A 12,998-nucleotide genomic window follows, 5' to 3' on the forward strand; every position below is an offset into this window, starting at 1 on the left:
ATGTGAGAGAAGGCCAAATAAATGTGCATCTGTAGTGTGTGCGGCACATGGTAGGATACATACATTCCAGTCAAGTGAAGTCACATCTTTGTTGCTGGGCACCTCAGTGCCTCCTTTTTGTATGCAGTGCCGTAGCACTAGCTGGTTGGGACTTGGACTGTTGTCATTCATGTTCCAGATGCGAGCTGTCGAGTCCCCGGACCTGCACCAGACAGCATGACACAACCACAGCATTAGGAGTAGGACGCCGCAAGCAGAATAAGTCGTCAGCAGTTTCAGTACCCACTGCTGCCTCTCTTCGCCAAAGTCTGCAAGACACAGGATAGCCAACACGCTGCTAGCCTGCTCAATATCTACCCAAGTTTGATCAGCAGTGTGCAGTGAATGATGGCACATACCCAGATGCCAAGAGGTCAGACGTCGGATTCCATGCGCAGATGAACACTTCCGACTCATGACCTCGTAGTATCGTTGCCCGGCTGCTCGGAATTTCCACATTGCCATCCACTTCCATTGTCTCGTTATGATTTGTTCCTGAAAAGTCACACAATTTGTTTCACCACCACTATCGGCTGCAATAATCCATTCACACTGGAAACAAGAGCAGGAACATAATCTCGGAACAACACAGCTGTGATATCACATCTGCATGGAGATGATGCAAATAAATAAATCACTAGGCACAACTGTAACTTCACTAGAAACTCCGTTTATAACTTTTAATGTCTAGCCCAAAATATTTTACAGACAATATGATTGCAATTTAATACAACTTACTTAAAGTAAAAACAAGGTGTACATTACTTTGCATATATCTATGTTTATCGAGCAGCTCCTGGCCAAGAGAGCGTTTAGCAAAAAATACATCAAGTTCCTTGAATAATTGTTAAAGAGAAAGCAAACACCCAAATCTTTCCAGCTTAACAATATATAATTCTGCAGCAATCATGCCAAAGGCACCAATTTGATGTGGTTAATTATTTCATTCTAGTCTTGTATCTGCCCCATTTCAATTATCAGCGCATATTTATGGCACCATGAAGCTGGAAACCCCTTTCTGCCTGAAAAGTTTATTTTTTGTTTTGTTTGCCTAATTATATGTGCGATTCATTGTAGAAAATTTTATAGAAATATGATGCTCCTGCATTGGCTCTTTGAAATTATATAGCAAAAGTTTTAACCCCACTAAGATCTATGATTTTACCCCTACAATTACAGATCCTGGCATTCACTAAGGTCTATGATCGTAATACTACAGTCATTGATTATAGGGTCTGTGAAGCCGAAACTGAAGGTACCGGTTTTATGTGTAACAAAGATGACTGATATGTGCAGTATTTTATAGCTTTTCTTAAACATTAATGTTGAGTTGAAACAAGGTGTAAGGGTTGAAAGCATTGACTGCATGTTTTCATCTGTAATGAACATAAGCTCTCACAAGGGGATGCACTACATTTGAAAACATTGTTTACACTTAGGAGGGTTTTTGCTTGTCTAAGGAACAGTGGATTCACTTTTTTTTTTTTTTCATATGCTGTAGTTTTCGTTTCCACAGGTAGCTATAGTACGGTGAACATTTTGCACTTACTGCTGCTTTATTCATGCTTAAATTTCACAACAAGGTTGCAATCTATGGTCCAGATGACAAGTGGCACTATTGCTTGCCTTCTTTGTAATGAAAAAAAAATGGACTTTTCCTTTGTCTGCACCCCTTTAAAATGTGTTACGTCCAACACATGGCTTGGAGATATGGTTTTTTCCAGTGTCTGCAGTACAGCAAAGCATGGCGTTTGTTATTTGTTTCCATTAATTGCAAAGGAGGAATAAGGCAAGCGATGTGGGAAATAAGAATGTACAGATAGAGGGAAATATTATTATTATTTTATTTTGCAAACTAGGCAAGTAACAGTGTAAAGTGCTGTATTGGACAATTCGAACCATAATATGTGATCTTGCTGCTAAGTGTGAGCAAGAATAAAGTGGCACTAAGCCCGAACTATTCTTTTGGTCTTCTAAGGGAAAAATGCAGGTCACTGTACCAACGGAGCGGCAGCAAATCTACCCATGGGCAATGAGAGATGCTGTAAAGTAGGGCTACAGACCTTTAGCACATGCAGAAATTTTAGTACATGGTCATTTTTGCACTTTGCCCAAGCTGGACTGTGCCTTCTGTTGGCCATGAATTTAACTTGCTGTATCAAGCTCAACAAAGCAGTGCCACAGCCCTTGACCACTACAGCACATGCAGCAGTCTTGGCACATCAGCAGTGTGTGACAACTCTCAGCATCAAAGATTGTTGCTTTTGAATCAACTACACCACACAGCTCACCGCCAAAGTTGTGCGTCGTATCCTCGCCATTGGTGTTGCTTGGCTCTGCCTTAACCACAGCATTTTTGTTATTGTGGGCCTGCTGCTGCCGTGATGCCACCACATCAGGCATGACGGCATCGATCAGTGACAGGGACTCGATCATACGCTCCGAGCCATCCTGGAAAAGAAAAGAGGATGAAAGACAACTATCAGTAATTGTTGCAGATCAACATCCAGGTACCTTGACGAAAGCAGCATTTTGTTAATGCTACACCACAGCTAGGGGTATTGTGTAAGGGAAAACATGGGGATGGCGGGAGATGGAAATTCAAGACGATGAGCAAAATTGAGAACAAGGTAAAAGCGGGAGCCAATGTTTTGATAAGTGGACTTGTCTTTTTCAAGGCGACATATGCTTTCCTCAGCACAGTATATATAGTTAGGGTTCTTTTAACGGGGAGAGGGGATAAGCCAGGTGGGCGAGGCAACAACCAAGAGTGTGTTAGCAGTAAGGGTGTAGAATTGAAAAGAAAGGTGTGTTATTCAGCGTCAGTGGAGGAACGTAACGTAGCGCCGTGTATCAGCTGGTTGATTGTCACTGTATGTTCCTTTTTTCGTGAAAGGGGCCTGGACAACGGGATGGGGCTGGGGGATTATCTGCTGCGCTGGAGGTCGGGTGTTGTGTAAGGTGCTTGCGTAAGGTGTTTCATGAGTAAGCTGCACCAAGGAAAGGCAGTCTGAACAGGTAACATTCCAAAACACGTACTCATGAGATAAAAGCACATGCAGCTAGAAACAATTGTGGCATATATTTTGTCAAGTGAAGCAAAATGCTTCAGAAAAGAAAATGACAAGCACGCACAGTGCTACCTGCACCAAATGCCAGATGCAGTCTTCCCCATATTTGCTTCCACTTCAGCATTAACCATCCTTTTCAGCCACATGAGCAATCACGTTTTGCTAAGATAAACTGGTATTGCTAAAAGCACACTGCAAGTTCTGATGTTGGCAAAGCACCAGACAATTAGTGACAGCCAAATTGCCTAACACATTGAACGCCTAGGATTTTACAAGTGGCAAACACAGTCTTATTTCGCTACATGCATCCAGGTGAACTGGTACGATCGAAACAGTGACCTACCTCTCCAATGCTGATTTCAGCCTCTGTATACTGAAGACCCTTCTGAATAATGGACAGCAATGCTGCGGGCGGCACCAGAGCTCCATTGATGTTGGACTGACTGATGTGACTTTCAATGCCAAAGGTGTAGGCAGAGTGAAAGAAACCTGCACAAGAAAACTTCTTCGCATCTGAACCCGCTGCCGATGATGAGTGTTGCCCTTACCTGATTCTTGCAGATACCGGTAGACAAGAAAATTGACTTCATCGCTGCTAAAACTCATTTTTCGTCATGAACACTCATTGAGTGCCTTCTGAAAGCAAGCGAAAGGATGCTAAGAATATTTGATGGTAGGGGATAACAAGAACATGTAAATTTAGGAAACGTGTGGCTGATTATGCGCGATAAAAGAAGGCTGTGTTATGAACCAACATCAGCCAGACGATTACATCACAACAATGTCAAGGCGGAGGTGCGGGCCAGACACTAAACGCGCAAGACATAGAAGACCGACGCCAACCACGCTGCGCAAGAGTTGCACTGCACATCTAGGCCAAAACAATCAGACGTAGTTGATGCATCTGCAAAGCACGCGCCACAGTAAGCATCCGGTCACGGAGGCGCGCCGACTGCCGGTCGCGAACAGCGGCACGCGCCTTAGCGCGGCAAGGCAGCGATTACCTCCAAGAACAAACTGTCTTCAGCAAGGAAACACCAGCGGCACTCGGGGATCACAAACACCGAATGAGAAACCTGGCACAATGTTACGTGCTAGGCCTACTCACCCGTCAAACTCTGGTCAAACCGGGCAGAGTGCGAAAATGTGCCGCGAAGAGGACCGCGGAAATTGGCGCGCCGTAGCTACTGCTGTCTTCTGCCAGGCTACTTTTGTCGAGCTATGTGTACAACACTCCTGAAATGGGCTGCACGGCATCTATTAACGCACAAACCAAACTATCACCCATCGCCGACCGCAAAACGAAGTTGACGAAGTAGCAGCGGCCGCGAAAACAGAGAGCGACCCCTGTCGCCAACTGCGCGACACAGTGCCTGGCTAGCCACCGTAGCCTGGTGGCGCTGCCAGTCTGAGTTGCTTGAGACTTTGGCAACATATCCTCTTTAAAAAGTTTGCACCCTCCGGGGTTTATCTTGTCCCACAACGATAATCGTCATTTGCCTTGCTTGCGTTTCCTTTCTTGAAAACTCTGCACTCACTGCTTTCTCTTGCTAGGACACACTATACCGTTCGTGACGTACCAGGAAGTACCGGGCGCGCAGCGTTATTTTAACGGAAAGGTGCGCAAGATATATATGACCATTATCGTTGCGTGAGAAGATAAGCCCCAAAAGGGTACACACTTTATCAATGTGCCGATTGGCACATTCAAACCCTTCAACCTCTTGATTAGACCACAAATACTCTTTCCCTAGAGCTCACAAGACCGAGGCACCTTACTTGACGCGCTTGTATTGAGCACCGATCAACCACAAGTGCCGTTGCATAATATAGGTAACATTGCCCATGTAATAAGAATATTACAACCATTAATTGTTACAACGTTATACATTAGCTCCTGGGCCCCGATTTCTTAAATTCGATACTGAGTTTACCATATATATTGACACGTTTACTTATCTTTATCGGGCGACCACGTTTAGCCGCCTAACAAATGTTATCGTGCAGCGCAGGACGCGCCTGCATGTAAAAAGAAGTTTCTGGAATGTTATCGATGGTTCCCTCCACTGTCTTTCACCGCAACTTGTGTAATCTGATTGCATGTATGCGCGACGCGAATACTGTAGATCTTTGTGGAAGGCACGCGGGTCCCATCGGTTAATCTGGAACATTCCACGGCTGATCTATAAAAGCCGACGCGCTTGACCCGCTGATCAGATTTTCGACGATCGCCGACCGTGTTCGCCGCTATCGTTGTGCTATCTACCCTGTCTTGTGGGCACAGGTTCGCCCAATAAAAGTTAGTTTTGTCTTTCACAGTATTGCTACTGTGTTCTTAACGTCACCACCACGTGACAATATTTTGCACCATATATAGAATTACACGATTCTTTTGCTATATATACATGCAGCGCTGAACAACTTATTAAAAGGCGCTTGCAGGTCCTGCCTGTAGAGCAGCCGCACCTCCTAGAGTTATTTCCAGGCGGCATGCATGCTGGGAGAGAGAGAGAAAGAGAAGTCGTAAGGGACAGGCACTAGGCAGGGAAGTTAACCAGGCTTAGCCCGGTACCCTGTAAACACTTTAGTACACTGTACTGCAAGGAAGGGGGAAAAGGTATTGAAAGAAGAGAAGGAAAAGAGAAGTTCATACAGTTACATTGTAGGCAACTATATGGCTATGATAAGGCCAGCAAACCACCAATAAAAAAAAAAAAAAAAAAAAGATGTCCCTCTTTGGTAACAACGTCCACGAAGGCATTATTGCAAAGTCAAGGTTCCATTCATGTCCCAAAAAGAGTGTTGTGGATTACGTACATCCGTGAGCAGAAGTATACGGAACACAGGGCCACCGAAAAAACAATTCGTAATTAACGCGCATGAACAGAAACTGGGCCGTGTCTGCTGTGCCCGGGGCACACTGACGAGTGCAACAGAAAATTCATAATGCCAAGTTTGAACTGCAGTTTTTAATCTCAAATTGCATTCACAGACAGAAGAGAAAATGAGTTTTATCGCGCACACGGGTGCACACAAGCTTCAACGTCCCGAGGACGTCGAAAAGACATTCCTTCTAATACGCACTTCGCGGCAGTCATGTCAAATGCGTACTTTGCGTGGACCGGCGTGGACATCCTTCAGCCAGCATACTGGCATACCATGGGGCATACTTCTGACAATTTTCAAGCAGTGGCCCAACTCGTTATCATCGCCCCTGACAGCCCCTGATAATGATTTCCAGGCATTTGTCTTTCTGCGCTTCATTTTTCAGGATGCTCAGCCAATGGCTCAGCTAACATACACCTTTTTCTTTTTTCGCTAGGAAAAGAAACGTGTTGTGCAAAAGTTTACTGAGTAGATTTCACATGTTTAACTGTAGGTAAAGCGCTGGACCTGCGTATTTCAGTGCACGCCACAGGCAAACGCCGTGAAGAGATTAAGCTACCGCCTTAATTGCTGGCTGCGTCGGCATCGTCAGAAACATCACTGACATGGATTGACGAGGTCACAGTGAACTGAGTGAACTAGAAGCAATTCTAGTACACTGCAACGCGTGCGTCTATTTGTCGTACAAAAATCCCTCACGTGACCTGATCCTAGGTGCCTAGGGACAGCATTGTTTAGGGATTTTTGAGAAGGCGCGATGCTGGCGCCCAGCGACGCCGTGGCGTGTTCGTCCTCGGCGTGATCGTTCTCTGGGCCGCGCGATGTTCAACATTGCTCATGTAATCGTGCGTGCGTTGCTTGTGTGTTGGTTGTAGGTTCTGTGTTACTTGGCGGAAAGCCGTGAGTAGCGGCGGTGCGGCAATGCGGCTTTGGCCTCGATGAGCTCTGGCACTACAGAATCTGCGTTGTGTGACCCGTGCTTTCTTGAGAACCCGGCGGTGGTGACGATTGTAATATCGAAGTGGCCTAGCGCCTCGGCAGCGAAGTTCTGCGAACCGCGATGTGGCGTCGCCGTGTCCGACTGTGCTTAACGGACATCGAGGCATGTGCTGCTCGCTGCAAGTCATGTAAATGCAACTGCGTCGACCGCCCACTGTTCAGCGCTGAATGTGTGTTTGGTGTGCTGTGCTTGAAACGAGTGGTGCAGCCGTGCAGCGGGTGTGGCGGAGGAGCAGAGTGGCTTACGGTTTGCGCGTTCACAGACATGTGCTCCGGTCTTGGTCTCATTAGCGGCTGTCGCGGGATTGTGGTGTGCTAGCTCCTTGCCTAGTATGAAGTTTACGATGCTAACACACAGCATGTTCATGTTTTTCCGCGCTATATGTCATTAGCATGACGGCCGAGTTGAAAACGAGACATATAGTGTTCTTTGCGTTTGTGTGTTGTAAATTACTTTCTATTGTGGAAGTTCTGGGAGTCTTATGACGCAAGGAGTGCGAACGTAAACATAAACACATATGTGTGTCTGAAATTTTGAATTAACCATAATACCCTTTACGACCGTTAAGTGGGCTACATGGCCTGTGTGAATCAGCTACCGTATGTTGCGACACTCTTTCGTGTGGTAGAATGATGCATGGTGCGCGTTTATTTCTGTACTGTTATAAAAACCATTTCTTTATTCACTCAATACAAATGTACGACTTCTTCGCCGCAGTACAGCTTAGTTACGCGGTGAAGCATACTAGAAGTGGGAGGGGGCCACTATCAGCCAGCATAGTATGTCCACTTAGGTGACCTGAGAGGCGGCGGGTGCGCGAGTGTATAATTTAAGAACTCTTATTATGTCCAGTGACAGTGGAGATCATTAACTGTAGCACCAAAGTAGTGGACCACTACCAGAACAAAGGCATGTAGTATGCCCATCTCTATTCTTGTGCTTATGCCAGTCTTATTTTTTACAGCAATAGCTGCTACGGGCTAACTCCCCTGGTTGTTCTGATGTCTACTGGTGTTGTCACTGCAATTCCCGAATTTCTTGCTAGAATATTGCAAATAAAGTTCTCGTTGTGCTGCAAGGATTCAAACATACAATCAAAAGAGTGGCAGTCCACAATTCTACATTTCAGCCACTCTGCTGAAGGTACAGTCGTGGTGAATACTGATCCCGGAGAGCGTGATCTAGCCAACAGGTGCCTAGATTGGCTAACACCTGCTCAATGTCTGCATACTGTATATAGAGCTGGCATCCACACCTTCAAGTTCTTGCACATCACCTTCCCACTTGTGAAGGCAGTCCTATGTTAAGTTTTCTTCTTGCATGTGATGACAATGATTGGGTGCATCTGCTTCATTAATCTTCTTCTAGTGCTTGGCTTCTCAGATTTACTGGATGGAGCTGTTGGTGTCTTGTTTTCCTCAAGCAAAGCGCGAGACATAGCAATGCGTAGCCCAAATATAGATTTGAGAAAACCAAAACGAATTCAGCAGTAAGAAGCTAAAGGATTGTTTTGGTGTAGAGCAGTGGCTAAGTCCGGATATGAAAGAGGAGGAAGAAAAGCCGAGTCTTTCCACTTCGACACTGAGGCACAACTCCCACAAATAAATAGGACTCTTACTTATTTTACTTTTTTAAGGAGATCACCGACTTGCATTGGCAAGTGTTCACTTCAGCAAACACTGCATGAAGTAAGCTTCCTGTGCATATTTCACCAGCTACTGCATCATTGTTTCACATTGAGTGAAACTGCAATTTTCTTTATGCCACAACTTGCCCAATTTTGTGTCTTGCAGTGGGATGTTAGCAGTGCTAATAAGGCACCTAAATACTCATGAATAGTAATACAGAGAAAAAAAAGTAAGAAAGCAGTGGCTTTTTGTGCGTAGACTATGCATACACCTGGTGCTCTTATGGTCATTTTTTCCCTATCCGTTCAGCCATTCTAAACAAGAAAAGTTTATACACAGACTACAACTAAACCACAGGTATCGTTGACAAGCAAAGTATATTTATTCGGTGACATTTTCTGGAGCCCTGCTATTAAGCTTTCCTTCCTTCCTTTTCAGCTGTGCAGGTTCATTAAGAAGTGATGATACAGTTTGACAATTTTAATCATTGAAAGACTTAGCGAAACCTTTTTCGGGTTGTTTTTTCTTGGTTTCAGACTCTGCACATTGCATGTTAAGGCATGTTTTCTGTGTTTGCTGCTTTTTCTTTATGGCTAGGGCATGTCAACATTTTTTACACCACTTCAAGTATGTGGTGCCATATACTGTTCTTAGATGAAGTCTTGCCCTTTCATTCTGTACAATATGATGTCGGTTTTTTGTGTCCACGGCCGTTTTACAGCGTGATTGTAGCATTTTGCTAAGTTTTGCCTCTGTCACCCAAGCTTGAAAGATTGCTACCCACTGCTGGTGGCATGACACATGTCACGTTTCTTTTTCAATAAAAGGAAGTCTGTCACTTTTCCTGTGCACTGGTTGCCTTTTGTCTCTTTGAATTGCAATTTGTTGCCTATATTTGCTCTTTTGTTGCATTTCAGATTAGGAATGGCTATCATAATTGACATTTAACCATATTGCACACAATGTGGATGATATGTAATTGCAATATATGGCCACCATAAATATAATAGTTAATAATTCAAGAATAGTGCCTTTGCATGGTGGTGCAGCCATGACTTGTGGCTATAAGGTACCAGCGCTGCAGATAGCACTGCTTGTGCAGAATATAGCACAGCTCTACTACTTTCAAACATCATTGTTTTTATCTGCATTTATATAGCTCAAGTTTCTGTGAACAACACACATCTGGTGGAAGGGTGGCTTGCACCTGCAGTTGGGTCCAATGAATAGCCAAATTTCTGCCCGTTTTCATGTTATTAGCATATTAGTAAAGGCAGTCGTTTTTATAGTAGCCTGTTTGCCCAGTGTAGAAGCCGCTGCAGGGTGTCGGGATCTCATACACATCTTCAGCTTTGCAGGGGACACAGCATCTGGCACATAGTTTGTCACAGGCCATGTATTCGGGGCAAGTTGAGTTCACTCACTAGCAAAGGGAGAACCAAGCTTGTCGGATATGAAGTAAACCGCCTGTATACTCAGTGGCCTTCATTTCGTGTTACATATGTGGTTATAGCGACCCTTGTTTTAAGCACTTCTTGTCCAGCAGCTGTCGTTTGCTTTTGAAACACTCAGGATAGCTTTCAGCGAGCTGGACAGGAATAACACTGAAAAACCAGCAGATGTTAATTGTCGCACTTATCATGCGAAGCTTCATACAGTATGATGAGGGCGTAAATAAATGAGGGTGTTCCTCAAGGCCTTTTAGCACATGTTACAAGTTTGGAGAAACATGATGTATAGCACTTTTTTGATCGCATGCTATAGGTTTAGCAGATGTGGCCATGGTTGAAGTGCAGTGCAAGGTCAAGAAAACAGAGATCTATGAGCAGCACCCTGGTAAGGAGACTGGGAAAACTAGTGGGAAGGCTGTTGAACATCTGGTTGACCCACTTGCTGGCTCCACCAGGCAAAGTATGATAAAGAGAAGGAAGTCATCAACACATCAGAAGGTTTTTACATATAAACACTGTGCTAAGGTCATAACATGCCAACAAGTCTTAGTGCGCAGGTTATGCACGACCAACTACATATGCCTTCTGTTCGGACATTGCTCATTGTAACTAACAAGGATGGAGTGGACAAAAAAAGAACAGCAGCTCCATTAATTTAGTTTCACTGGTATCGACAGTGTTTTGTAAGCGTACATTGCAATACTCCCCAATGCCTTCTTGGGTGACATCAGCAAAGACCAGCTTGAGGCAAGGGGTAATAGACGTCTTTACAAGCTAAAAATGCATGAATGCATGGAGAGCACATTGTGTCCAAAAAGTAGGCACTTCACAGGGGCACTGGAGAAGGAACAGGTTATTAACAGTGGGCAAAGACAAGCTACTAAACACCCAACACTGTTGCCATATAACGACCTCTGAAACAATCCCTCTTAAAGAGGAAATCATCTTTGTGTATCCATAAAGAGGGCAGATGGGCAAAGCCCCTTCAGAAATGCTGCCACCTTCAAAAGCCTATTTTGCACATCCTGAATGCTTCCTTCTTAAGACTTTGCTGGGTGCAAGCATTCTGTCCAAAAGCTGTCATTGAGAGCACTGTTGGTTTGGTGGCAATAAAGTTCAGAAGCAATTGCAACAAACCTCCCTTCCTAGTTGGCCTGGATGCTCACGGTGCTTATGAAGCAGCACCATGAGGCAAGCAAGGTGAATGGATGCCTCCAAGCCCTTGTTCGTTTATCACACTGTTCTGTTAGTAACAACCATGAGACTTGAAACCAGCAAGCTCAAGCTCAGCACTCGCATGGTTACTGCGGAGGATTCATAAAAAGCACAAAAACAGAAAACTCAAGGGAAAGGGTAAAGCACCATTTAACACTTAGTATTGCTACAGCCCACCCCCTTCTTTTATTTTGTCTGATCGTGCTACATCTTTTTACTATATATATGCATGAACTTAGGTGATGTTCCCAATCAGTGTCCAATATTTATATACACTATGTGCTGGTTCAATGATGTTCGAAACACTGCAATGGAAGCTTCAAGTAGAAAAGGTGCCTGGAAGAAAAAAAAAAGCTGTGCTGCAACCATCTTGGCAACATCTTGTCCCCATAATAAAAATTGTGCTTTCATATCAACTTGAGCCCTCCAGTTTAGAGTGAAGTACCAGTGCACTTATGAACAATGAATCAATTCTCAAAGAGCATGTGCAGTCCAGCCAAAATCAGGGGCAAGAATCCACATTGTGCTTCTGCATTGAAGGTGAATAACACGTACCATAATGGCAAATGTGCTTTAGAAAGCTTCATTGCAATATTAATTTGTAATGTACAAAGAATTGTCAATGAAGCTTACCACGAGCACAGATGCACTTGCAAATTATGTCACAATTGAAAGTAATGAGCACAGTGTAAACCTATGTGCCCTTTCCACTCTTAGTATGCTTTACTGCACGATGCTTATTTACACCCCTGTATTGCGGTGTAGCAAGCTACAAAAGAAACGTTGCATAATTAGGCTTTTTACGATTATCTTTCTCGCAATACACTATTATTTCGCGGTGAAGCCTAAGCAATGTACTGCGGTGAAGCATACTAAAAGTGAAAAGGGGCCACTGTCACTGGACATAATAAGAGTTCTTAAATTATACACTCGCGCACCCGCCGCCTCTCAGGTCACCTAAGTGGACATACTATGCTGGCTGATAGTGGCCCCCTCCTTCTAGTATGCTTCACCGCGTAACTAAGCTGTACTGCGGCGAAGAAGCCGTACATTTGTATTGAGTGAATAAAGAAATGGTTTTTACAACAGTACAGAAATAAACGAGCACCATGCATCATTCTACCACACGAAAGAGCGTCGCAACATACGGTAGCCGATTCACACAGGCCGTGTAGCCCACTTATCAGTCGTAAAGGGTATTATGGGTAAATCAAAATTTCAGACACACATATGTGTTTGTTTACGTTCGCACTCCTTGCGTAATAAGACTCCCAGAACTTCCACTATAGAAAGTAAATTACAACACACAAACGCAAAGAACACTATAGGTCTAGTTTTCAGCTCGGCCGTCATGCAAATGACATATAGCGCCGAAAAACGTGAACATGCTGTGTGTTAGCGTCGTAAACTTCATACTAGGCAAGGAGCTAGCACACCACAATCCCGCGACAGCCGCTAATGAGACCAAGACGGGAGCCCATGTCTGTGAACGCGCAAACCCTAAGCCACTCTGCTCCTCCGCCACCCCCGCTGCACGGCTGCACCACTCGTTTCAAGCACAGCACACCAAACACACATTCAGCGCTGAACAGTGGGCGGTCGACGCAGTTGCATTTACATGACTTGTAGCGAGCAGCACATCCCTCGATGTCCGTTAAGCAAAGCCGGACACGGCGACGCCACATCGCGGTTCGCAGAACTTCGCTGC

The 12,998-nt window shown here is 44.6% G+C and overlaps 1 protein-coding gene across 2 annotated transcripts in view; it reads right to left on the minus strand.

The window, feature by feature from the left end:
- The window catches only part of ebi (transducin beta like ebi), a 36,266-nt gene extending 31,815 nt beyond the window's left edge, over positions 1-4,451 (minus strand). Inside the window, exons 1-6 of one of the 2 annotated variants that reach the window (XM_050189978.3) lie at positions 4,219-4,451; positions 3,659-3,743; positions 3,454-3,599; positions 2,331-2,490; positions 399-534; positions 64-202 (exon numbers count right to left, since the gene is read on the minus strand). In XM_050189978.3, coding sequence (XP_050045935.1) covers positions 64-202; positions 399-534; positions 2,331-2,490; positions 3,454-3,599; positions 3,659-3,716 — 639 coding nt within the window. In that variant the 5' untranslated portion in view covers positions 3,717-3,743; positions 4,219-4,451. Of the gene's footprint in view, positions 1-63; positions 203-398; positions 535-2,330; positions 2,491-3,453; positions 3,600-3,658; positions 3,747-4,218 lie in introns of both variants that reach the window. The other variant, XM_050189977.3, reaches the window with a different exon arrangement.
- Positions 4,452-12,998: the final 8,547 nt, after the last annotated feature.

The sequence above is a fragment of the Dermacentor andersoni genome, chromosome 2 (assembly GCF_023375885.2).
Source record: "Dermacentor andersoni chromosome 2, qqDerAnde1_hic_scaffold, whole genome shotgun sequence".
Taxonomy (NCBI): Eukaryota; Metazoa; Arthropoda; class Arachnida; order Ixodida; family Ixodidae; genus Dermacentor; species Dermacentor andersoni.